This window comes from Lonchura striata, chromosome 11 (genome assembly GCF_046129695.1).
Source record: "Lonchura striata isolate bLonStr1 chromosome 11, bLonStr1.mat, whole genome shotgun sequence".
Taxonomy (NCBI): Eukaryota; Metazoa; Chordata; class Aves; order Passeriformes; family Estrildidae; genus Lonchura; species Lonchura striata.
This window is the reverse complement of record NC_134613.1, coordinates 23,194,354-23,221,582: the sequence shown is the minus strand read 5'-3', so window position 1 is coordinate 23,221,582 and position 27,229 is coordinate 23,194,354. Positions and strand designations below refer to the sequence as shown.

The 27,229-nt window shown below is 42.3% G+C and overlaps 1 protein-coding gene across 1 annotated transcript in view; it reads right to left on the bottom strand.

Annotated features, from left to right (window-relative positions):
- IQCH (IQ motif containing H) overlaps positions 1 to 27,229 on the bottom strand; it is a 51,298-nt gene that overhangs the window by 8,825 nt on the left and 15,244 nt on the right. Inside the window, exons 12-18 of the mRNA XM_077785813.1 lie at positions 24,661 to 24,744; positions 22,463 to 22,638; positions 19,071 to 19,343; positions 16,252 to 16,422; positions 8,192 to 8,422; positions 5,012 to 5,132; positions 3,783 to 4,069 (exon numbers count right to left, since the gene is read on the bottom strand). Of these exons, the coding sequence (XP_077641939.1) occupies positions 3,783 to 4,069; positions 5,012 to 5,132; positions 8,192 to 8,422; positions 16,252 to 16,422; positions 19,071 to 19,343; positions 22,463 to 22,638; positions 24,661 to 24,744 (1,343 nt within the window). The remainder of the gene's footprint in view (positions 1 to 3,782; positions 4,070 to 5,011; positions 5,133 to 8,191; positions 8,423 to 16,251; positions 16,423 to 19,070; positions 19,344 to 22,462; positions 22,639 to 24,660; positions 24,745 to 27,229) is intronic.

The window sequence follows — 27,229 nt, the reverse complement described above, 5'->3', positions numbered from 1 at the left end:
CACAGGAGCAGATGACATTGTTTTCATTTCAGATGGAAATAAAACCCCATTAATTACTTGTGTGATCCATTTCACACCATCTAAACAAAGCCCCAGCGTGCCAGGCTGGCTCCAGTGCCTGCTGGCACGTGCCCAGGAGCTGCTCTGGGAAGGACAGAGCCCTCCTGGACCCCCTGCTCCAGGGAATGGCTCCAGCTTGCCCAAGGAAAAGAGCAGGGAAGACCAGAAAAAGCTTCTAGCAAGGCAGCCTTGTGCTGGAAATGATGAGGTGACCAAATAATGGTTTAGGGTGTTTCTGTTTGTATCCAGAGGGGATTAAATCGTTTTTGGATGTGGTTTCATCATCTCAGCCCAATTTCTGCTGCTGCCTACAAAATGAAGAGTTTGGATCTACAGGGGGATGAAGGAAGGTGTCCATCCCCTCCCCTGCTGTAACAAAGGAGAGCTCCAAAACCTCCTTAAGCTTCATGTCCTCCTTAGGTAAAGTCATTGTAATATTTTGCATTTTCCAATATAAGGTGTGAGGAGGAGGTGGAGGAAGGCAAAGATGGCTGGAAGCCACCTGTCCACCTCCTTTCATCCCTGAGCCTGGGGCTGAACCACCCCTGTTGGAACTCAGAGCAGCCAAATGGTCACTCTGTGGTGCCAGCTGGGATCACCCCCAAGGATTGTTTTCCTGGCTCAGGACTCTCTGAGTGGTTGTGGCCATGTCCCCTCCTGCCCTGGATGTGTCCCAGAACATCCCTGACGTGGGGGAGAAAGGAAGAAGGATCAGATGGCACAAGATTTTCCAGCTTTATCCTAGCAGGGGATTCCCTTTCGCCATGGAAACACAAAAATGTCCTTTAAATCCCCTTTGCGCTGCTACAGAAATGGGAGAACACGGGGCCTGGACAAGGGGTCTGGCCACATAAATCATCTCCTCCAGTAAATCAGGAGTTCTTAGGAGATGACCTGTGCAAAGGTGAAGTTTAAGTAAAGAATGGTACAATCCTGCAGATTAACAAACATCTGTTATTGAGCCCAGCCCCGTTTTCTGAGCATACACAAAAAGGGCACGGATGGGACGGTGAACATTTATAACTGAAGGTGTCAAATCCTGACAGGATTGCATGGCAAATTAGCAGAACACAGGGAGTTTTCATCTGAAATGTGGGGAATTTCAGAATTTATGTTCATAAATTAAACTGGAACAGAACAGCCTAGAATTGATATTTGATTTTCAGAGTCCAGAGGTAGAGGCAGTAGTTATGATTTTAGATAGATTTAAGACTGGTTTTAGATCAAGCTAAACCCAGAACAGATTAGGACTCTCCAGAATCCCACCAATGGAAAAAATTGAGTTAGAAATACATCCTGCAAGACTTGCTGGCTGTTTATCCAAGGCAACATTTGCTTCCAGGGGATTCTCCTCTGGCACACACAGCTTCAGAGCCAGCGCTTTGTGTTGAAGACATCTCCAGTGAGTAAAGTCACAATTATGCTGGAATTCTTTACAGCTTCCATAAAAATGCTTCAGCTTTAGAATATAAACTTGAGAAGGGAAGGAAACATAAATTCTTAAAGAGTTCCTAAATTACAGCTGGGCTCTCCCTGGTTTAGCTGTTTTATCTGCTGCTGCTATCGACGGCTGCGTTGTCGTGAAGAGCACCCGTGCTAGTTTTAAAGAAGTGCTTGAGTGATACTGTAAAAATGTCAATTAGTAAAATATTAATGCAGATGGGGCGTTGGAGAGAGAGTGGCTTTTATGGCTTTGCAAACCTGCAGGAGGATTGATTGGGGCGGCGCTGGCAGCTCTCATCTGGCTGCCATCTCGTGGCAGCTGCTGGCATGGGCTGGGGCTCGCCCAAAAACTCCAATTTTAGGGCTCTGCAACTCCTCTGTCCTGCTGGATAAAATGCTGGGAGACGGTTAATGTCAACACCGTGGCTCTTGTTGGAAAATAGGACATAAAAATGTGTTATGTTCTGTCTGGAGAGACCTTGGGATGCTGTGGGAATTGTCCAACCTCAGCACTTTATCCAATTAATTATTCCCTCTCTACTGCTGGGAGAGGCTGGGGTGTGCAAAAGCCATCAGACCCGTGGAAAAGGTGGATTAGGATCCTGCTTTTCCAAATTATTATGTAAGGAAGTCAATGTGTTAAAATATTCCCACTTAGTCCAGTGGATTTATTTGGGTACAGCTCCCAGCTGGGATCTGACAGTCTGGGCAGGATTTCACTCTGAGGGGCCAAGGCTTTGCTTGGAATGATCATTGTGGAAAATAAAGTGGGAATCACTCAAAGGGATTCACTCCAAATGATGCACCTCTCCTTCTTCCTAAAGGCACTGAAAACAGGTTTTCCATCTCCTTTTTCCTCAGGATCAAGGCACAGGTGCCTGAAACTGAGATGGAAACAAATTCCTGAGGCAGACAGGGAATTGTGTGGAGTCCCAGCTTTCCCTGCCCCTTGGATCTCGTGGCAGCCAAGGCTCTGTCTTCCCCCTGAGCTGTGTGACAACACACGCTGTTCCTCATCCATCCTTTTCTCCTAGTGCTCCAAAGATCAGTATTTTCTGTAAAACACACTTGGAAAGAATCCCTGCGTATCCTGTACTTCCAGGAAATGCATCTGAGCCTCCCACCTACTGTATTCAAGGGGACACTTGTGGAAGGAGTGAGCAAATGTTCCAAGGGGCTGATAGGATTTCTTGTTTGCCAAAAAAAATGGTGCTTTCAGGAACACAAGCCTTTGTGTGATCTCTCTCTCCCAAGACAGATGGCCTCACTAATTGCCTCCATATCCAGCTAAATTTAAAAACCTGTGCTTAAATAATGTTAAAGTTGTGGCACATGCTGATAAACATAGGAAATGTTAAGGTAAAAATGAGCTGGGAACAAGGGAACAAAACCAAGATGGAACAGAGAGGAATTCTAAGAAGCCACAAGAATCACTAAATGATTTAATGTGTCTCTGTTTGTGCCAGGAAATGTCACAACCTTAACAATCCAGGAAGCACTCCTGCATTTCAGTGACCTCCTGGCCTGAGTGGAGCACTTGGCAGAACTCCCGTGGATTTCCGTGGGTGACAATGTCATCCCTTCATCTTTTTAAAGAACTTTCCATGGAACTTGTCCAGTATGGCTCACCCAGAATTCTGATTACAATGCCTGTGCACATCCACTCTGGGAGTCAAATGTAACTGGGATCTGACTTCCAGAGCTCCCAAACTGCTGTGAGGGCCTGGCACAGGGGCCCAGAGAAGCTGTGGCAGCCCCTGCACCCCTGCAAGCGTCCAAGACCAGGCTGGAGGGAGTTTGGAGAAACCTGGGATAGTGGAAGGTGCTAGAATGAGAGGTTGGAATGAGATTATTTGAAGGATCCTTCCTACCCAAACCATCCCATGATTCCATGGTTATTCTGAGTCTCTGGTTCACCACAGCTACCCTTACAGTGCTGTCAGTTCCTAAAAAACTTCAAAGCTCTTCAGATCCCCACAGCCTTAAAATCCAGGGATGTTCCCTTTTACAGTCAAACATCCTAAAAACACTGAGGTCCTCAGTGAAGATTCCAGAAGAAAACAATGTCAGGAGAGGGAAAAACAAGGAGATGCCTCAGGTCTGCATTTGGTGCTGTGAGAATACCCCCGTGCTTCCCTCAGCTCACATGCCCCACAGTTTGGAAATTGTTTGTTCCAAAGGGCAAAGCTTTCTCCTGCTATTTTTTGGAGTTCCATGGGAAAGTTGGAATTTCTCAGTCTCAGGGAGACAGGGTGAGGTAACAAACCTGCCCCACTCACCTGCTGCTCCCCCGTTTGGGGATGGCTGAAAGCCACAAAGTCCACGGAGAAGTAGCCAAGCACTCCTTTGGATTTACAGGCCTCCCCAATTTTCAAGCAGAGAGCTTTGAGAACCTCAGGATCCACGGAACGCTGTGGGATGGTGGTGCCAGAAGATCTGAGGGGCCCCTCAGCGTGGAGCTGATCCCCAGATGACAGCAGTGTCACCTCCCCTGTTGGCTCTATCAGCAGATCCACCGTCACGTTGGTGACGCTGCCCGAGGCCGGGAAGGCTTCGATCACCCCCCCTGGAATTGGAAAGGAATTCTTTGGGATCCAGCCCAGCAGTGCTGCCCTGCAGGGTGCACAGCAGGGAGCTCCGGGGGGAACTGGAAATACAGCAAATAAATCAGTGCAAGGGGAGCAGCAGAGCCAGAGTCGTGGATCTCTTGGAGGAGAAAGGAGTTTGATGATGGCTTTTCATTCCCACTCCCAAAGTGGATCAATCCCACAGCTGGCTCTGGGGTGGGAGGAGTGAATCCTGCTCAACACCAGCCCAGAACAGCTGGGAAATGCAATGTTGGGATTTGGGGGATGGGAACTCCTGCTGCGAGCTCATCTTGGAGACTCCCATCCATGTAATGGTCTTATCTAAGAGTCTGCCTGTGGCATTCACCCACAGGAGGAATTTGGCATGGAAATAACAACTTCCAGCATGGTTTGCCACAGGAAAATCCCCAAGGTGATTCTGGATTTGCCTTTTCCTTGCATATAATGCCATAACCCAGTTTGTTGGGATAAACTGCTATGTAATAAAATTGGTACTAGATGTGTTAAGTGGCATTATTTAAAAAGAAAAATACCTTCAAAGCTTTGATTCATCCTTGTCTCTTCCATAAAGAAATCCATAAACAAATCTATATATTAAATATTCTCACATTTACCTCACATGCTGGAATTCCCTAAAACCTTTCCCCAAATGTGACAGCCTTTGGTGCAGCACCCAAGGATTAAGGAGTTGGTGCTCATGGATTCAGAATCCAGGATTAATATGGAGTAGAAGCTTGGATAGGACAAATGAATGACAGAACAGTGGCCTATAATTCATTGGTAAATGAACATTTGAAGCATAATGGAGAAATAAAAGGAGATAAATATTTAAATGGGCCCAAGACTAACAAGAATATGGCAGACAATATGGCATAATTACTCCTTCTAACACTTCCCAGCGACTTTGTAGTCTTATTTACCTTGAGTAAGAAATGTTTGGAGGAATTTTTCCCATGTAGGGAATCGTTTCTCATTGACTGGCTGTACGTGCTGTGCTAAAAGGCCCGGCAGCTCCTGGGAGATCTTCACCAAAGCTAGCTCCTGCAGAAACAAATTAAATAGAACCACAAGCAATTTTACTACAGAAATGAAAACTGCTTGTGGGGTGATTAAAAACCAGGCCTCCAACAGGCAAAAAAAAAAAAAAAATGTGGTTACTGTTTACCCACAGTCAGGAAGCCTTTTTTAATTTTTCTACTTGCTCCTCTTCCCTCCTCCTGCAAACTGTCCTTCTCTGAAAGCCAATCCCCCTCTCAGCACAGCATCTTTTGCATTATAATTTATATCAATAATTGGATCTGGCATCTGAAAATGCCAAGTACTTGGTAACTGCTTTGGGATCAATAGCAGCAGTCAATAACTTGTACATTGCTTGTATTTTGAAGCAGCATATTGAAATAGTCACATATGCCAGCAATAGTTTTGCTGGTTCTATGTTTAAGCTCTTCTATCAACCCAAATACCCTTTAGATAGAAGGAAAAAAAGGAATAATCAAGCAAAAGCATTTCTAAAGCAGGAGATATCCTTTTAAATCTGCAAAATATCTGTAACAAATTCCCAAGTGCTTGTGTCTTTGGTGGAATTTGATTAGTCACTCCACAGCCAAAGCTTTTTTCCTAGTTTTAAATTCTTTATTATCACACACACAGCCCAGCCCCATTAAATACAGCAAGTAACTGCTCTGCTTTTACTGCTCCCCAAAGTGCCAGAAGAACAGGAGCATATAAAGTGCAAGGACCCTGACTGGATTGCTTCAGGCTCCTTTTCTTGCTGCTTCGTGAGCCTCCCCCTGCTCCCCCGGGGCTCTTTCCTCTGTTTTCCATCCCCTCTCCTCTGCACCCCGTGCTGCAGCAATGACCAGCCCTCCTCTGCTCAATGTCCTCAGCCACAAGCACTTCATCCCAGGCTCTGGAGGAACATGAGGAAACCTCATGGCTGACAGCTAAGAATAGCAAATAAAAAATTAAAGTGTTTTTCCGGAGCGGTGAGTTTGTAGAGATGGGCTTTGTCACGGAGCACATGATGTAAAGGAACCAAAAATGCAAATGCAAAATGACTCCGCTGTGATTTGCCTACCAGCACGAGGAGGATGGAGCAGTGATTGGAATCTCTGGATGGTTTGGGGGGGAAGGGAACTTAAATCCCACCCAGTGCCACCCCTGCCATGGCGGGGACACCTCCCACCGCCCCAGGCTGCTCCAAGCCCATCCAACCTTGGACATTTCCAGGGATCCAGGGGCAGCCACAGCTTCTCTGGGCAAATGGGGAATCTGGGATTAACTCTGCATGCAGGAGAGCTGGAAAAACCCTGCTCAGCCATGGAAGGGTGACAACTGAGGGGAAAAATACATTAAAAATATGGAGGGGCTCAGATGGTGATGCTGATATGGCATATGTGGGCTCCTAGCATATAATGAGGAGAAAAAGATGTTCTTGTCTTTAAAAATATCACAAAAAAGGGGTTAGAAAGGGTTTTAGTCAGTAGTTCAATACACTAAGCAGCACAACCTCATGACAAAAACAATGGAGCACATAAAACATGAGATCCAAGCTCAGAATTTACCCAAAAACAAAGGAGCACATAAAACATGAAATCCAAGCTCAGAATTTACCCAAAAACAATGGAGCACATAAAACACAAGATCTAAACTCAGAATTTACCCAAAAACAATGGAGCACATAAAACATGAGATCCAAGCTCAGAATTTACCCAACTTCAGGTGTTTACCCTGCTCATTTCCTCAGGATCCAAAGAAGGAATTTTGGTTTTGGATGGCTGAGCTGGCTGAAACAGCAGAGCAGTGAGCAAACATCCATTGGCCTTGTGTGGGTTTGGGTTTGTGCTGAATTATTGCTGAGCTAACAAGGCACAGGCTGAGGTGGCTCATGAAAATCCTCTCAGCTTTGGAGAGAGGATGTGAGCCGTGATGGATGACCTGGAATTGCTGCCCCACAAATCAGTTCCCAGCTGGCAGCACACCCAGCAACACCTCTGTCACTCCCACCTCATCCCCGAGACCTGCTGGCTTGGGCTATCAAGGAATTTAAACAGAAATATAAAAACACACAAAGCAAGAGGTGTGCAGTGGCTGCCTGGAAGATTTTGATAAATCACAGGGGGAAAAAAACCCAGAAATCTCTGCTGGATGTGGAGGCTTTTGGGAGTGCTGTGCTCAAGGTTGTGTAAGGAACAATTAAACTGGGACACAAATTTCCAGTGCTGTCTCTCCTTTCACACGTGGCTGTGGAAGAAACATTCCTAACCTGGCTGCAAAATCAGACAGAACTTCCAAGGGACTTTTTCTCTGCCTTTTCAAAGTTCTTCTTGCACATCTAAAGATGGTGCTTTAGGATAATAAATCATGGAACCCTGGAATGGTTTGGGTTGGGAGGGAACTCAAATCCCATCCCTGCCACTATCCCAGGTTCCAACCTGGCCTTGGACACTTCCAGGGATCCAGGGGCAGCCACAGCTCTGGTGAGTGTGAAGGATGTGAGCACCAAACCTGGCCGAGAGAAACAAAGCAGGATTTTAAACAAATAATCAATTCAAGAAAATCTGCCAAACCTCCCTGAGCCCCAAGCACAATGCCTGGGCTGTCAGGGTGCTCAGATAAGGGAGTCACCCTTTAAGGATCAGCTCCTGCAATTCTGGTTGGAGGTTTGGTTTTTTTTGCGAGTGTAAGCTCTACAAAGGCAATAATCCTGATTATTGGGAGTTTTAATAGGCAAATTCAAGCCTGGATCCAGCATTCACTCATGAAGTCAAACCTTTTAAAAGGATCAGTGCTCAGCTGGCTAATTTCATTTAAATTGGACAGTATCTCCAGCAGAGCCTACCAATGTTTTCTCTCTTGATGCGGCCCAAAACAATCCAGGACCACAGCTAAACAGAAACAGGGAGCATTTGTTCAAACCTTGCAGCTGATGTTTCTTACTAGCAATAAAAATGAGCAGCCCAAATATTGTTTACATCGTATAGAAATCTTTACATGTCTCCAAACTGGTTTAGCACCTTTTTATAACAATGGAGAAGCACAAAAAAAAAAAAAAAAAAAAAATACAGCTTTTTCCCAGTAAATGAGAAATAATTTCTCACCCTTCTGCAAGATGAATTTTGAAAGGTTTTCTTAGGCAGTTGCAACACAGAATTAGGACCAAGTGTGGCAGATGTTGAAGGCAGTGGTAGGAAATTTGCTGGAGACAGAAAGAAAAAGAAAGAAAAGGTGAAAAGGAGAGAAATAAATAAATAGAAAGAAGAAACAGGAAGAAAGATCTGGGGAAAGCAAGAGGCTGCAGAGCAGGATGTGTAAGACACAGGGCTTTTTAGCTAAAAACCAGATGGAAAGGAAATTATTGAGACCTTGCAAGCAAACAGAGTGAAGAAAGGAACTCCAGATCCCTTTAAAGGAAAGCTGAGTGGGCCAGAGAGGAATAAAATCAGCAGAGAGCTCCTGAGCAATACAAAGTGCCACGACTCTGCTGCAGTCAGTGGAGCTGTGGCAATTTATGTCCCTTGGAGGGCACAGTGACAATTCCTGCCATTTGTAAGTCCATCCTTTCTCTTGTGCTTAGTGGAGCTGGGACAACTTACTCCAGTCTGGGTGGGAACTGCTCCAGCCCAGCTCTTTCTGATGTTCTCAGTGGCACCAGCAACCGTGGAAGAAGCCAGTGACTGCTGCCCAATTGTCCAAGTAGCTGCCATTATTTCCTATTTTGCAAATTAAACTGATTGGACACTTTTTTCCCTCATTCTCCCTGGCCAGAATCACAAAAGTACCACAGTGAACAGAATAAATGGAGAGATCTCTAAAACTGGGAATGGCTTTGGAAGTGACACACTGAAAACCCGCTATTTGCTTAAAGTTTGCCACCTGATTTAAAGCCCAGGCTTTTCGCCGTTAACTGCAAATTTTCAAATTCAAAAAGTGCCAATTTTGCCTTCCCCAGAGCTGGGAAAGCATGTTCAGAGCTCGGGTCCCATCATGGCAAACAGCCGTCATTACCGTCTCACACAAATGCTTTTCCTATGTAAAATTGCTTTGTAAAATATTTGCTCCATCTGCTGAAAGGAGCAAAGACAATTTTCCCTGATAGCTAATGGCCCATTTCAGCTGCCTGCCATGGAGGGGTGCTGAGCACAGACCCAGAATCCTGCACTCGCCCGGGCTCATCCTCGCTGGCCTGCTCCCACTCGAGGGGTTTTGGTGGGGTTGAGGCACATCTGCCACGCTTCAATGAACCCCAAAACAGCCCCTGCCAGGCTCCCAGAACAAGGAGCTCAGCTCCCTTTCAAACCTCCAGTCCTTCAAGTGCTGCTCCTTTCTTCGCGCCACATGGGGCCACGGTTCTCCGGTCGGGCTGGAGGGTTTGGGCACTGAAAGATCAAGCACTTCTCTTTTAATTCTAAATTCAAGCACACACACACAAAAACCCCACAAAACCCCCTCTGCCCTGCTCCAAACCCTCTCCCAACTGCTCCTTTCATTGTGCACCTTCCTATTTAGCATCCATTCAAAAGCACATGTTTACATTGTGCCCTGAACTGCTTTAACATCTGCTAACAGACCAATAAAAAATAAATAAACCAGGATTGTTTAGGAAGAGAGATCCTTCCTATTTCTTGCAAACACTCCGAAACTGGCAGCAGCAATTCGCTGCCAGATCCCTGCTCGGAAAACAATCTACGCAGGGAAATCAAAGATCGAATCTGTGCTGCCAAAAATCAGCCAGAAAAAAGATCTTCAGAGTGCTGTGAACTCCTCAAATAATTCTGCTTGTTTAGCCAATGAATGTTAATTTGAGATCAGGATAATTAGTATATAAATATTCCAAATTGTGTCTTTTGCAAGGTGCATCCTGCATGTTCAAGGTTCCCCACATCTTCCTTCAGAGCAAAGAAAACGTAATTGTCATGATCTTTAAAAATCTCTCTTCAGAACAATAATCATATATTTATTTCAAAGGCAGTGTTTGTATTTTTGGGACACTGGATGTTAATTCTCATATAAAATGAGATCAGTAATGTTTGAAGGCATTTTCCTGTGTTTGAGATTTCTGCAAGTGCATTTTCCTGTCTTTTAGAGAGATTTCTGCAAGTGCACAAACAATTCTGATGCCCTCAGATGAAAATTATTTCCCCAATTAATTGACTTTCCTCTTTTTCCATCTCTATAAATTTACTACACTTCTGTGACTTGCTCTCCTTTCTGATTTAAACAAAATATTCTAATGAATTCCAAAAATATGGTTTCAAAAAGAAAAAAAAAAACCTTATATGGAAAACCCAGAGTCTCTTCTCTGGAATTTTATGGAAATTGCTGTAATGCTACAGGAATTGTCAGACAAAACCTGCATTGTTTTTCACAAACAACACACATTTAAACTCCCTTTATTCCCAAAGCTGCCTATGTGTTACTTTTTGGATTTTAGCAAAACAAACATTTTTAAAATAATCCAAGCAGGCACTTTATTGGCTGCAACAACATTAAGGCATTTCACATTTCTTTAGTGCTCTTGCTTTATCCTCTCCTTCCCCACTGTTATTGCTACAAACTGGCACTTAAATTCAATTGATTCAAAATATTCTGGATCCATATGGCCTCAAACCCTGGAGCTGAAGTTCTGATATTGCCTCACTGCTGTTTTCGAGCATTTGCCTCTCCTCCAGTCCCCAGATGGTGGAAGTAACATTTAAACCTCCTTTTCCTCTGCCTTGTACAATAGACCTTGGCACCATTTCAACTGTTTACTCCGGTAATTAACAGCACTGATACCACAACAATTACAACTCCTACAATCTTAGCACAATAATGCTATGAATTAGTGAGAGCTAATGGCTGGAAGGTATAGTGGTTCCAGACTGAGATCTGTGCATTTCTCGAATAAAATAAAAGGTAGGAACAGCACGCTGGCGGTAGACAATGATTACCTAGTAATTAGTTTACACAAAGCTTCCTATTTAATGGCAAAACGCTGTAATTAACGCGTGACAGAAAATCAAAGGGTACTTTGTAAGCATATGAAAAATTAACACTGCAGGCCTATAGCTTTATGTACTGATTAGGAGCATATTAAATCAATAGGACACACAGCCCAAACAGCTTGCAGAGCCCCTGCTTGTGGTTCAGGGATGATATTCTGGATTTCACCAAGCCCAGGGATACAATTCTGCTTTATTTTATTTATTTATTTGCTCATCACATGCAGATAATCTTAATAAACTGAGGATTGTTTGCAGGTGCAATGAATATTTCAATTATTTGGAATAACTGCTCTGCTCACGCTAAGAAACCTCCAGCACTACTCCTTTCCATCATCGAGCTCTTCCTGAAGTCTTTGGGCTCCTTTTCTTTCCCTGTCAAACATGATATCTGTTAGATGAAATGCTAAAATGCTGCAAATGCATTTTCTGGGGATCTGTCAGAGTTTCTGGCCCTCTTCAGGCTGGAAAAATACCACACCTGCAATTCCACGTGCACAGCTGGCTCCTTCCCCAGGAACCCCCTCCGTGGGCTTTAGGTGTTACACTAAGATCAATTAATAAAAAATCAGGAAAAAAGCAGTGTTAGGAAGCTCTGCTGTGTTCAAAGGGGGTCAGGAAGGAATGTGCTGGCAGTGGCAGGTTTCTGAAATTACATTTTTTGATGCATTGGTTTTATCCTCATTTGTTTGCACACACATCCTACTCTGAATTCCTGAACTCAGTAAAGAAATAAGATGTGGAAATCTTAGTACATGGAATTAATCCAAGCAGGACCCAATCTGCTCCCCACTATTCCTGATTGCCAGCTAACCCCAAAATTTGTCTATTACTTACTACAGACCTTTTAAAAGCTGACCAAAAAAATGGTTCATTTAAAGGAACATCCAGTATTTTGCATTCCTATTTCCCAACAGCAATCATTTCAAAATCCTGCAAGCAGCATCCAAATCTTGTTTCAGGTGATTCAGACCAAAAGTTGTCCAGATTTGACACCTGTTAAAAACATTCTAATTTCCTCATAGCAATAAATTAACTGAATTATAGCCTGTAAGGAAAAGAAAGAGACAAAATCCTCAGATTCAACTCCAGGAGTAAAACCCAAACATTTTTCTAGCAAGGGCTGCCCAAGTGCATTAAATCCTTTTTTTTTTCCCTATGACAGATATTTGATGGAGAGTTTTGAAATGGTTGTGTAGCTATCACCACTTTTAAGGGCTTATTCAGAGAGCATTTGTTGCTTGTTTTTTCTGTGTCTTGTTCTATCCCTGGATTTTCAGCTCTTCTCTATCCCTTTCTTTCTGTCTCCAGCCTGATTTTTGTTATTTTCAGACTTGCTGTTAGATAAACTCACACCATGTTGTTGGTCCTGGTGGTTAATTAAGTCACAGGGTAATAAAAGATAATTCTAAAATTAATTTCAGTAGTAATTTAATCCAGTGATTTACTACAATTCCATAGTTATACAAGAGGATGGGATCCTGCAGCCCCGTGTTATTTATACAAAAGGGAGTTGTTAAAAAGAGAAAAAAGGCAATGCCAACAGGAAGGTGATGTTCTCTTTGCCCTAAAAGGGAAGAGTTTTGGGAGTTTGAGTCCTAAGAAAAAGGAAAATATGAAGACAGAGCAAGCACATCCATTTCTTGGATACTCTCCCAGCCTCCAAGAAGTCAGAATCCCTCTAAGCCAGAGATTGTGTCAGCAATAATGAGAATTTTCCATGAATTCAGAGTCTCCCAGCAAGGGTCCATAAAAGTTTGGGTGAGATTTTCCAGAATCTGAGCTGCTGACTTTGAGCAGGAGTGAGATGCCCAGCTGTACCATATATTAATAAGGATTATGGATATCTTTAGCTACATATTAAAAAAAACCTATTCACTTATTCTTACAGCAGCAAAACCACTTTTTGTGCTATGCATGGAGTGAGTGAAGCTTGAATTAGTTACTGAAGACCTGCAGATGTTAAAAATGAATTTATTTGTTACCTACAATCATCATTTACATAATTAATCTGATAAGGAGACTCACTATTTATTCAATTTTTTGTGTACAACTAGGGCCAGACCCTGATGTTCTTTTCCACACTGGAAGATGTCTCCAGAAACAACCCCTCAAGTGCCAAAAGTACAGCAGTTCTCTGGCTATGGGGCCATTGGATTCTGGGCCTCAGGATGAAATTCCTCTGCTGACAGACACGGGCAGTGCACAGGGGGCTGATGGATTTGGAAACATTTTATGAATTCAGCCTTTCCTGCAGTTGCAAATTAATTGTTCAGATAACTCAGAGGCTGCATTAAGTTAACAAGGTGAAACCCATCCATAATCCTGTCGTGCATTTGGGTCTGCCCCAGTGTTGTATTTGCAATGAGGAATCTAAAATTGGGCTCATTTTTAGCTGGAATAGATTTTTACACAGTTCAAACTCACCAAGTCCATTATTTTTAATCTGTTGCCTACTCCACGCCACTGAGGAAAATCTGGGTGGCGTGTCTTAAACTGCTATGCAAATGATGCTATTTGTAAGTATTACCATAATTTAGTGCTTACAGTCATGTTCTCATTTCTAATAATTCCACCAGAATGGAGAGGCTTTTCACTGTGCTCCTAGCCTGCAGGATAGTCTTTCATCAAGAAGCTGAATTTTTTAATAACCTGCCAGCATCCGTTTGTGTGTGGCAGTGACACGACGTCTTCATTATCAAAGGAACCAGGTCCCCACACTGCACCAGGACATGAAAGCACAAACTCCTGCTTTGATATTTAAATGTGCATCATTACAATGGTGATTCCTGACAAAGGAGTGTTTTAATCCTCTGCTCTCGGTGCTGAGGCTCGGGGAGGCTTCCAGCCCTTGTTTCAAAAGAGGGTAAACGTGGAAGGCAGGGAAATGGGAGCAAATGTTCAAGGTGCTCAAAACAGCAACAAGTTCCATGCTTTAGAATCACAGAAAGGTTTGGATTGGGAGGGATTTTCAGGATCATCCTGATGCCTCAGGTTTGGATTTTCTATTTTTCACATTCTGTGCTGCTTTAGAGTGTGGGTCTGGGCTCCACATCAGGGGATGCTGAGCTCTGTGCACAGAGCAGAGACAAAACAATTCCTGCTCCAGCTGGGCACCAAGGACAATGATCCAAATCTCAGCCCAGGAGCACAAACACCGTGGGCTGGAGAGAGAAAAACAAGCAGGATGGGACTGCCTGGGCTGGAGCTGGAATGGGACAATGAACTCCAAGGTGCCAATGGAGCAGAGCTGATCCCAGGGAGAGCCCTCAGGAGCGCTCGTGCATTTTGGGACCATTTTGGGATCATTTTGGGACCATTTTGGTTCCTCCTGGGGCAGCCCTGGCTGGGCTCTGGTGCTGCCCAAGGTGGATCCACGGAGGAGATCCTTGAATAAATCCCTGCTTTGTTCTGTGACTCTGCCCAGCCTCTGTTTTAGGCCAGCTTTGACAAGGCCTCAATCCCATTCCATCACCTTCCACCATCCCAGGCTGCTCCAAGGCCTGGGACACTTGCAGGGATCAGGAGCCCAGAACTTCTCTGGACAACACTTGGCCAAAGCCCACGTCAGCATTGGCCTGGATTTGTCTGCTGACTCTGGGAAATGACATCAAATTCCTTATTCCATGTTTATTTCCCAACTTCCAACATGTGTTTGCATTTAAGGGCTTCTCACTGGTTGTATCCAAGCTCGAGGTAAATGGAGCAAAAAGGAAAACCAAAGGAAGTCAGGGCTCACTGTGGCCTTGATGCAGAAGCACTTAGGGAAAGAATTTAAAAGGCACAGAAACAGGGAATGCCACTGAAATCAGGGATAGAAGTGGAGCTGCTGACTCCTGGTTGTGTCCTGACTCAGCACCTGGATACATCCTGAGCTTTGTGTCCCACTGGGGTGGATTTTCAGGGCTCTGCTTCATCCTGCCTAACTTGCAGATCAGAGGAATTATCCCTTCAGCTTCCTATCAGGAACTCTGTTTTATAAAGTGGAATTATTTTGTATCTGTCAAATGCAGCAGAACCGTAATCAGCCCAATTTGAAACTTTAATATACAATATAATTCAATCAACCCCAAATTTCAAACCCGTTTTGATTGAATTAAAAAAATCAGAGGAGCTATAATGAGTAGTTTATGTAAATGAAACAATTTTTCTGGATACATTCCTTCTGGCTTTAAAACCATTACATTAGGAATGAATTTGGCAAGATATACAGAAATATCAAATGCTTATTGAAATTAACACATTTAAATACCAATGAATATTTAAGATACAAGTTGTTGCAATGCAGAATAAAGGGTGGTTTCATATGGATTTTTCTGCAGTTCAAATGTATCATCTTCCAGCCTCTCAATCCTGGGGATTCTCAGGAATCCAGGAATGCCTGAATTCACGCTCTAATATTTCCCTTAGTTAGATTTTTATAGATGGCTCTCCTTACCCGAACACCCCTGGTAATAAAAGTTGCAGGAGTTTAATGATCACCAAAACCTACAAGTGTTGTCTCATACAGGTTTAAAAGTTATTAATGAGGCAAAACATCCAGCAAAAATAATCCATTGAAAACCAGCAGAAAAAGCAATCAGTCTGTACAATTTCAAATTAGCAGTGTTCAACTATTTTAATCCCAATCCCAATTAATCTTTGTTTCAACAATTCCAATTTTCTATGGAAATAATTCCAATTTTTTATGGAGATTAGGCTGCGCTGCCTATAAACTTTCCTTTATATGTCCTCACTTTAGCTAAAAAAATATATAACATTTACACCAAAAAAATGAATAAACCCTTACCGTTACTGCATAGAAGTGCTACAACGCAAGTCCTTCCACATTTGGCTGCCAGGCATTCCTTCATATTTTGGAATAAATATTTTGGAAGAAAAAGACTGTGGAAGAAGGAAAGCTTTTGGAAGAAGGAAAGATTGTGGAAGAAGGAAAGATTTTGGAAGAAGGAAAGATTTTGGAAGAAGGAAAGATTTTGGAAGAAGGAAAGATTTTGGAAGATTTTGGAAGATTTCCCTGTTTTATTTGAATTACTGCTGCTTTGTGAAGCCAGGCTGGGCTGTGATATCAGCATTTACCTTCAAGTGAAGGCTCAGGGAGGAGATTTAGAGCCAGAGGGACCTCAGGGAACATTGAAGAGCCAAGACAAGGCAGGAGATGCAATTTTGTCACTCACACGAGCGGGGCCGTGTCCCTGTCGTGCCCTCTGGATCCAGGGGTGGCATTCCAGGTGGGAAATGACATCACAGAAGGCAGTGCCATCTCCTCCACGCTCATCATCCACCTTGAAGAGCCAGCGCTGCACCTCCAGATTGTCCAGGATGAGCTGGCTGAGAGCACGGAGCAGCTGCAGAGCAGGGACACAAAATCCTTCACGTCGGACAGCACCAAAATGCTCCTCGCACTTCCAGCTCCCATTTATTTATCTGGCACAATTATTAATGTTTATTTTACCTGAATATGTGTGGGAAATGGATTTGTAGAGAAAGCCTGACAGAAGGCACACATACTGTGATGACTTAGTTAGATGGCTTATTTGAAATACAAAGTTTTGCACCTTGGCTGAAGGAGCTTTACAAAATAAGTTATTTACACTGCTTATTATAGTGACAATGTTAATAATGTCCTGTGTACTTCTCTGTGCACAGCAATCAATGGACAAAGCCATCAAAGAAAATTTTTCTGTTCAAAAGAGAGGGGAAAATGTGGGAAATGGATTTGTACAAAATTCTCAAAGCCTGACAGAAGACACATAGTGTGCATCTGTAGGCAAATCTTGAGATAAGAAATGCTGGTTTAGAAATGCCATGGAATAGGACAGACATTGCTGAGAGAGAAAAGGAGCTAGAAAAAGTTTCAAAGGATGGCCTTGCAAATAAAACTAGATATTTTAGAGAGATAGAACTTTGAAAGATGCATTGTAGCAGGACCCACAAAAGGTAATTTTAGATTATTTGCTTTAAGGCATTTACAGCATGGTGTGGCTAAAACTGATAGGCCAAGAAACACTTAAAATGTAATTAGGAAATAGTTGGTTTTTGATTGTGGTGGTGTGAATTATAACATCTGTATGTCTCACCTTTCTCATGAGACTGAAAATGGAATAAAAGTGTTTAGACACCTCTCAGTTGCCTCATGTGTGGGTCGGGGAAGGGCACAATCCAAAAATATGGGTCCATTTTCTCCGAGGTGTTTGTGTTGCTGCAGCTGCTGGGCAGGGATGGAAAGCAGCCTTTGAAGACTCCGTGGCCTTCATCCCTGGTTTTGGCACAGAGGGATTTGCCTGCCCAGGTGTTGTTTTTTGGGTTTTGTCTGAGGTTTTGGATCACCAGAAGTGCTCCATAAACGGGATGGACGATGCTATTTGCAAAAATGTGCCAGGGTAACACCAGCCAAAACAGCTGGGAAATTTTCCTACTGGAGAGTGCATTCCATGGTTATAAATGCACGGAGGAGGTACCAGGCAGGCTTTATAAAAATGCTAATTATTTATTTGTGTATGTACACAGATTTAAATGGCTTTCAAATGCCTTTTGCCCAGCTGGTGCAGGATGCAATTAGCTTCTTAGAAACTGCAAATGACTTTGAACCTGGTAAAAGTATTCTCAGTTCTTGTTGCATTGGCTGGAGTCTTCCACATTTTACAGAGTAATTTGAGGGATTTTTGTTTCTTTTTTTTTTTTTTTAAAGATTGACCTAAAATACAATTACATGTGTTCCATTTGTGGCTTTTGAGAATCCCATAAATGTGTTTTTCTTGAGGGCTCCCCATATAATAATGAAAAGGATCAATAATCCTGTAAGGACTGTACCAATCACAAAGAATTATGGGCTATCTTTAAGTGAAAATTGAATTGTGCTTTACCATAGTGTCACCTCGCTTTGATTATTTAACCTAAAATGTCAATATTTCATACAAGCAAACAACAGAAGGAGAAATTCCATAACCCTGCAGGATGAACCAGAAGTATTGTTAAATAATTTACGTAAATCAAATAAATCAAACAGCTGTTTTGCAGGTCATTGATCATATATTTATTTCATCTACTGGAGAAGTTGCAATGGATTTGTGTAGCTTAGACTGTTCAGTGCTAAAGGTGATTAATAAAAACTAAAGCAATGTGAAAAGCCTCTTTAAGAAACAGGAGCACCTACAAAAAACCTTAGCAATGATTATTTCCCTGGATGAGAAGTAACACCACCATAAAAATGTTGCTTTTTTTAAATAAATACTTAGACATATCATTGTAAATTGCAAAATCAGCTTAGAGAATAAAATACTGAGGAACTGGCTGCAAAATAAACATGCAAAATGAAAGTGCAGAAACCTCTTGTGCCTCGTAATTTCAGTTCAATAGGGGTTTGATATTTTCCTACTGGCCATGCCAACAAGAGAGATGAATTTAGCCATGACAGGCTGGGCACAAAGTAAAACTGCAAAGATGCTCAGTGAACCTCGGTGGGAACAGGCTGGTTGAAGGGGGGATTTCTTCCCCTTAGAACAAGCATTTTTGCAAAATGTTCATCTTCAGTCACTGGTAAAATGGATTCATTTCATGATTTCACCCATGGGGCACCAGCACAAACTGTCTCAAATATTGGACCAAACACTTTTATATCCTCAAGCCCATGAAGAACCCCAGGGTGATTGTGTTCCTTCCTGCCTTGGGCAAACTGCATTTAATCGAGCCAAAAAAGGACCCAACCTCACCCAAGACTTGATCAAACCCATGAGAGTTTGGGAGTTACTACTGGAAAAACAGTTACTATTAAAAAATAACCCAGCATCCAGAAAAAAGCCTGCTATGACTGTCAAAGTTCAGTTGAAAAACTAAAAAGCAAAAACAGCAACAGGGCCTCAAGCAAAGCCCCTAAGTGTGCCACAAAGTTGGCTAAAAATCAAATCCAAGATGCTGTAGGTTTAATATTTGCAATATTAAATAACTCCTCAATGGAGTTACTGGAATGACCCAAACCCTCACCCCAGCAGCTCACCTGCTCCCTGCTGTGGATGTCCTGCTCTCCAGGAGGGGTTGGCACCCCAGCGCTGGCAAAGATTCTCTTGCTGCCAGACTTGGTGCTGTAGAGCTGAGCCACTGCTGGCTCTGAGCCCAAAAGTGGCACCTGGAGCTGGTCGGCCACTGCCAAATCATCCAGGTGGGGAACACCCCCAACCACATAGGCATCCCTGCCCTGGAGCAGAGCCTGGAGCCTCTGCAGGGTCCTGGGGCTGTACTTGAGCACAGTGGCCAGGCACAAGTGATGCTCCTGGAAAAAGAGAACATTTATTATTATGAAAAGTGGGCTTTTTTGCTGTTGTTTTTTTTTTTTTTTTCTCCCCCTAATTCCTAATGTTGCCCACAATAAATACATTATTAATAGCGGGCTGGGTTATGACCTATCCTGTAGCTTAGCAGTTTAAATTGATAAAAGCTGTTGGGGTGAGGCTCCATAATCGTGCACATCTTTAGTGGGTTGGAAATGGCCTCGTTGGGAATAGAACTAATTACTACACATCTGTATTTATTTGATCCGTGTGGAATTATCCTTCTGTCAGGCACAGAGGCTGCTGGCCTTTGGATAATAGTGATTCATCTCAGCAACACTCCTGGCATGGTTTAACTCCAGAGCTCCTAAAAATCAATAAAAAAATGAAGAATCCCCCCCTCCCTATAGCAGGGAATGTGTTTCACACACAGTTCAGTGGTATTTGAAGTGATTCTCTGAGAATAAAACACTTTGATTTACAAAAGCTTTCAGTGCTTACATTAAATTACTGGGGATGCACATTTCCATTTCACAGGAGCTCTGATTGCTGATCTAAAGGACCACTTAAGGAGAGGGGAGCAGTTTTGTGTAGTTTTTTTATGCTTAAAATACAAAGGTTCCAACTTTTTGGAAGGAATTTCTCATTTTTTCCCCCAAAAAAGATCTATTGCTGAACAAGCAGCTCATGACATATCCTATAAGCTCGGAATTTAAATTAAGAATATCATGGCTGGTGAAACCTCAAAGATGTTTTAAACAACATATCCCATGCATGGCCTGCACATATTCCAATTCTTTTCCCAAAAATATACTGAGGATGACACAGGGATGAAGAAACTGCACAAGAGAAATCCACTGCAATAAATTTTCATGGACAAATCATAATCCCAGCAAGGAGAAAATCATCTTCCTATTGAGATTTCATCTCATTTAGGCCTCAGGAATTTTCAGGATAATGTAAATCCTGGATTTGCCAGGGATTTCCAGCACTGAAGAACAGAATATTTTCCTTCCAAGTCCTGGATATTCATTGCCAGGGACTGAAGTAGAAATGGTGATTTCATTGTTTGGATAGGGAGGATGGTGCTGGAAAAGAACACAAGGAATCCCTTTCTGTCAGTCCCTTGATGCTTTCTCACACCCAACACAGCTCCAAAAAGTGCCCAAATCTCTCTGTGAAGGATTTGGGCACCCTGCAAGGACAGCAGGAAGGGACACTCCCCAAAGCTACAGCAGAAAAAAGAGAATTACAGAGGTTTAAGGATGAAAAGAACAGCAAACAAGTTACCTGGAGCCCTTTTGGTTTTAAAGCCAAGACATTTCAAGCTGTGATCCATGGATTCCCTTTACCTGAGCACTGGTGCACAGCAGGGAGCTCCCTGCCCATCCCAGAGTTCTGCATGCAGGGAACAGGATCCATTCCCAGCCTGGGGCCACAGTGGGGTTGTAGGGAGGAGATTTGCTTTGTCACCCTCAAGAATGGATTTTACAGTTAATTAAGGAGGTCAGGCTGTAAAAGCTGCTTCATTCCTGCTTTTTGAGAGTGCTAGAACTGCCAGAGTATGCGGGAGTGGGAGGGAGAGCAGGGAAAATCAGAACTGAGGGATTGCAGCAGGAACAGGGGATGTGGGATTAACCAAAGTTCTGGGCTCTCAAACCTTTGATTTCTGTTTTGTTTTCAGCTTCCCAAGATCCCAGATCTGACATTGGCATCAGGATCACCAGGAGAGCAAAGCTGCCTCCACTTGGACACCCCTCAAGTGCAGGATCAGGACCAGCTGTGCCTTTTCCACACATTTTCCTTCCATCCAGCTCCACCAAAGCAGCTGGGAAAACGTGCTAGGCTGATTTGTACCTCTGGAATTGCTAAAAGGAGCCTCTGAAGTGGCCTTCAAGCCACACTTTCATTGATTGGGAATAAATTTTGATCCATTAGGTGCAATAAAAGCTTTTTATTCAATAGCCCAGGAGAAAGATCTTTTAAAAGAGCTTAGAAAGCTCAAACCCTTACACAGCCCAAATTGGCACTGAAGCCAAGGGATGACCAGGAGCAGTTCAGGGCAGATTCCTCTCCACACAGAGGATGCATTCATTAAAAATGTTAATTATTATATGGCAAAGAACACATGTTAAATGAAAACAAGGTGGATTTTGCACATTAACAGGTGAATGGCACTAAACAGCCATGAGTTACCTCAACCTCGTTCACCTAAAATCTGGTGGTGCCAATTCTCCTGACAGATTTTGGCATTAATTCATAGCTGGGAGTTACTATTGGAAAAATAAACCAGCATCCAGAGGAAAAAAAACCTGCTATGACTGTCAAAGTGCAATATAAAAAGAAAAAAATAGCAAAACCAGCAGCAGGGCTTCAAGCAAAGCCCCTAAATGTGCCACAGAGTTTGCTGAACATCAAATCCCAGCCAAGACACTGTAGGTTCAATATTTACAATATAAAACTATTACTCACTGTGAAGTCTCCACTGCACTGCAGCATTTTTACAAGCACTGTACACACTGTATGTTAATTAGAACATGTTTAGCACATGGATTTAAACCTGACTTTACAGGTTTGGAACCAATATTTCTCTATTATTAATTATTAGTCTGGATTCTACTCTATTATTATTATTATAACTTTTGTATTATTGAAGCTCATATTTATGTATTATTCTGTTTGAAAGACAGATTTCTGCATTATTACCGAACTTTGTTTAAGTCTTGTTTTTTAAGGAGCTTTGCAGTGGATCTAGTTGCAAGAGCCAGTGCAAACACAGGAATGATTGAATGCTGGGCTAGTCAGAGATAAAGTTTGAGTAATAAGAATGGTTTATTGCTATGATTTGCTTAGAGATATAAATCTATCAAGTTCCCAGTCCCAAGCACAGAGTCGGAAGGGACAAGAGCCTGCAAATAGCCAATCTAGGACTATCTCAAGCAAGACTATAAACCTAAACCAGGATATTTATTTCCAATGCTCTAACTAGTAGTCTAATCAGTAAAGCCCTTAAACTTGCAATAATATTTCACTGATGTGCACCAGAGCATTGCAAGTTATAAAATTTCCAATTTAATTTTACTGCATCCCTCAAGCTGTAGTAATTAGAAGACAAACTCACAGGGAAGCTGTTTATAGCTTCAGGGGTGAGAATTTTGAACCTGTCCTGCAGGTCAGCCATGTCCTCAGGGTTCCCAGATCTAACAGCTGCCTGCAGACCCAGGAGTTTATTGTAATACTGCAGTAACTCCTCACTCAGAGCAAGGGGGCAGATGTAGATGACGTCCACGTTGGCATCTGAAACAAAGGGGCACAATGCTCACTGCTGGGAGAAAGGTACAGCACTCCCAACAGCAACCCCAGCACCCCCAACCCTCTGCTCCCCAACAGCTCTCCTCAAAAAGCACTGCAAAGAAAGAAAAAGGAGGTTCAGTTCCCAAATCTGAGGGCTTTCTGCTGTGCTTCAGCATTTCCCAAAGGAAGAGCTGCTTCCTGGGATTCAGTGTGCAGAACATATTGGGGCAGGATTTGGGAAGTGGTGCAGGGGGGGTTTGTGAGCCCAACTCCCATTAACATCAATGGGAATTGAACAGCCTTAAAAATGTATCCCATTAATGCCAGTAAATTATAAAACTGAGCCATTCAGTTGAGAAAGCTGAGGAAATTGCAATTTTCTACGCTGCCTGGATTTTCCATGGGCTGTTCCTACTCCTGTGCTGCCCACACAAAAGCTCAGGGTGGGGTATCATTAATAACCATTGCTGGGCATGGCAGTGTGCAGGGCAGCACGGTGTGGAAATCTGCTTTTCCTCATGGAAAACAGCTTGGGCTGAAGGGCTGTGTCCACACAGAAGGGAAATCTGTCATACAGGCAGTTTGGGAACATTTTAACCACTCTGTTCTGCTAAAATATTAATGGTAATAGATGAGCTAATGAATTAATGGGCCTTGAGGCAAAGAGCACTCCAATATTTTGATCCAAATAAAAATGGGAAGCCTTGCATTGTTTTATTATGCACAAGTGCCAGGGATAACTGCTACTCCATGGAATGACTGCAGCAAAGCAAGGACTGGACAAGGAAACCTTTTGAAATGAATAAGAGATCCCATTGCTTGATTTTGTTTTGCCAGAGCTGCAGGGAAGTAATCCACATTTAAAAAGTGAGGCCAGAACTCACCTGAGGCATTGAAGTACCACAAAGCCCACTACCAGAGTCTTTGTATAATTATTTACCAGAAAACTTTTAAAAATAACTAATAGAAGAGTTCAGCACCAGTCAATATTCAAGTGAAAAACTGACAACTCAAGTGAGTTTGGGGAATAAAAAGCTGCAGCACATTTTACTGCTGTAGCACTGTTCTAAAAAGAGAGATAAAGTCTCCTCAGGACACAGTGGGACTCCAGGGACAGCTTAACTCACAGGAGGTCACAGCCAACGAGGAAATCCTCTGCTTTTCCAAAGGAAAAACAAACCAAAATGGAAAATCTCAGTGCTCCTCTGCCAGGCACAGGTAAAGCACGTGATTCAGTGCATAAACTAGTTAATATTTCACTAGTTTATATCTTCCTTGTGGTATGTTTTACAGCAGAACCAATTTTCATGTTCAGAAATCAGAAAAATCTGTTTAATGTCTGACTTTGTCCCTTTAAGTTTCTATCATTTAACAGCCAAAGAAATCCACGTTAAAAAAAAAAAAAAGAAAAAATTAGAACAGAACAGTGGAAAAAAAACAGTATTAGTGCCTAGATAATATATAAAGGCAATTACATTATTATTTTAGGCAACTGTAAATTTCTGGATCTAATATATTTTTGTTCCAAACTTACTAAATGGCATTTATAAAATAATAATGATCCTGAAATATACATGAATCATGTAAAATATGTCATTCCAGGAAGCCAATGAAGTTGGTCACTGCTAAATAATATCCTTCCCTGCTTTGCTTAAAAGAAGCAAAGAAGAATCAGAAAAAAAACCCCAAAAAACGTTTAAATGTAAATAGATGCCTTTTGCCTCATTTGCTGATTTAAAAGGAAATAAAAATGGGTTTAAATAAGGCTGTTTTGCAGCACATCTTTGTGTGAGCTCCCTCATTTTGGAGAGCACTGAACACTCCGTGGTGCTGAGCAGCTCAGGGGATGAGGCTGCTCCACCTCTGCAGAGGATTTTTTATGGATAACACGGCCAGGAAATGCCACAATTCCTTCTCAGCCTCTCCATGCTCTATATTTTATATTGATACCAAAATAAAGTCCTTGTGTTGTTTTCTTTCAGTGGCAGCTGGGGGAATAAGCAGAAAGAGGAGCTGATCACATACCCAGGATGTCACAGAGCCTCCCCATCTGCAGGTTCTGCTGGAGAGCAAGGTCAGGGATGTGCTCACGGATGTGCTGGGAATATCCTGGAAAACAAGGAAAGCCCCCCTCAAACTGCAGTCAGAAAACTCCTGGTACATTTCTAGAAAAAAAATCAGATTTCTGGATTCAAAGAAGCTGAAAAAAAAACCCCTTATTTCAAATCTCACAGCATTTTTCTGAATTTACTTTTATTACTGATGTAACTTCATGTTTTTCTCTCATTTTAAATACAGACGTGAATGTTACAGCCCTACAGAGTTTTCTAATTTAACCACGCAGACCATTTTGCTGGGAGTCTTTCATGTTGCTGGATAATTTTTTTATTTTTTTTTTGTAAACACTGGGGGAGGGAAAAAAAAATTACACCATCATTAAGCAAGAATCCTGGTAATTTTGTCCTTCACACAGATAAAAGGCACCAAAGCCACTTCATTAAGGAGATGTCTCAGTGCTACCTGCTCACTTTGTTGCAGAGGAAAGGTGAGTGACAGCCTGTCTGAGCCTGGATTATCTCTTTGCAGGTCACAATTCCAGCTGATTCCATGCTCACGTTCAAAAAGACTGCAGGAAATGACAGCAGCACTGTAACTATAATTTTTAAGGCTGTAATTTTCAAATTGGTGGAATTCCAAAGGAATTGTGGTGTCTGTGCAAGCAGCCACAGCTCCGCTGGCAGTCACCACCAGGGATATTAATTGTTTAAGCCATCAGGATTAATCCAAATTTTCAGTGTTTGGCAGAAAAACTTGACTGATCCAGGAACAAGATCTTTACATTTCCATGTATCTGCACGTGGAAAATCATCAGAAACTCAGGGAAAACTTAATTTGGCTAAAATCTGCTCAGTATTTCAGTGCTTTCATGTAGAAAATAGCAAAGTGGATGTTTCAGCCTAATTACAAAGACAATTACTACAAGTAATCAGCATTCTAAGGTGCTGTAGCAATTGCACACAGAATATGAGAAAATACAGAGAAATGTAAATTACCAGTTTAATTTTTGGTCATTTCTCACCAAACTTACGTATTGCAGTCAGCACAGTGGTACCAGGCACTTGGAGAACTCATCTAAGTGAAATATATTGATTTTTTTTTTTACTCCTCTAGCATTAAGCTACAGTAATTAGAAAAAAGCTTGCTCTGAGTATTTAAACTTTAGTCTCAAGGCTTCATTTTGTTCTCTCATCCAATTTTAAGGCACTAAAAATCCTGCCTAATATTTTCAAACCATTTAAAAGTCAACCTCAGAATGCAGCTGATTTCCTTCCCTTGAAAACATTGAGTTTTAAGAACTAGGCCTTAAAATAACATGCAAATATTACTTGGAAAACCAAGAATTATTTGAAAGCAATAAGAAAGTGGCAATTAAATAAGTTAAAATTTGCATTTTGCTCAGGGTGTGCAGAGGCAGTGTTGTAGCACTGTACTTTTCACAGAGAGGTTAATAAAACATATGAAGTGACATTATATTAACTTCCACTGGCATGACCCCATTAGGTTTAATGAGGAATATTCATATTAATGAGGAATATTCACTGTTGGTGAATCCTTGCCCTCCCACTGGACAGGATGAACCACATTCCTCCTGACCCACCTTGAACATTCCATACTCCAACACTGGACACCTGATAAAGCTGATTAAAGGGTTAATATTCCTCTTCTTCCACTTTAAACAAAACCCAGGCCAAATAAATTCAATATATTGTGTTCACAGGCTGCATGTTCCGTTCTGGTGCCTAATCCAGGCTCCAGGCTGGGCAAGAAATTCCAAATGGTGGCTGGAATTTGGGATGTGGACAAAGGAATACTTGGGAACGGGGTTGGGTTTGGCATTCGTGACTCCAAAGTGCAGGGAGAAGTGCTAAAATAAGAGGAATCCATTAATTCCCATTTCAACCTCAGCCATGACCCTTTAATTGCTATTTCCTTAATGAATTGTGCTCATCTCCAAGTGGCTTCTCCCAACAAAGAAACCCCAAAGGTTCCTTGGAGAAAGGAAGAGCAGAGAGGGGGACAGGACACAGAGGTTCATGGGCAGGATCTGAAGGGAAAGAAGGAAAACGAGCTAGGATCCCTCACCCTGGACCTGGGACAGCTCTAGGAAATAAAATAAATAAACAAATTCATTCATAAATAAAACTGATTTTTTCTCTCTGTGTTTGGCACACATTTGTGGCAGCAAATCTGATTTAAAGGTTCGAATTCATTTCTCCTCACTCTGCCTGACAACAATCCTTAAACACTGGATTCTGCTTTGTTTTTTTAGCTATCCTAGAATTCCCAAGTTTTTGTTTGGGTGAAATAAATGGAACCATTTGCTCCTCCCAGCAGTGCAATTTAAGCTCTTCACCATCCCTTTTCCTGGATTATTTCCAGAAACTTGACATGAATCTGAAACTGTTGTGAAAAGAGAAATTCACCCTCCTGGCTCTATCACCATCCTTGGAATTCCACCTGCAAGGGAAGAAAAATCAGACTCTGATTTGTCCCAAATGCTGAAATCAAGGACACTGAGCAGAGAATGTCAGAT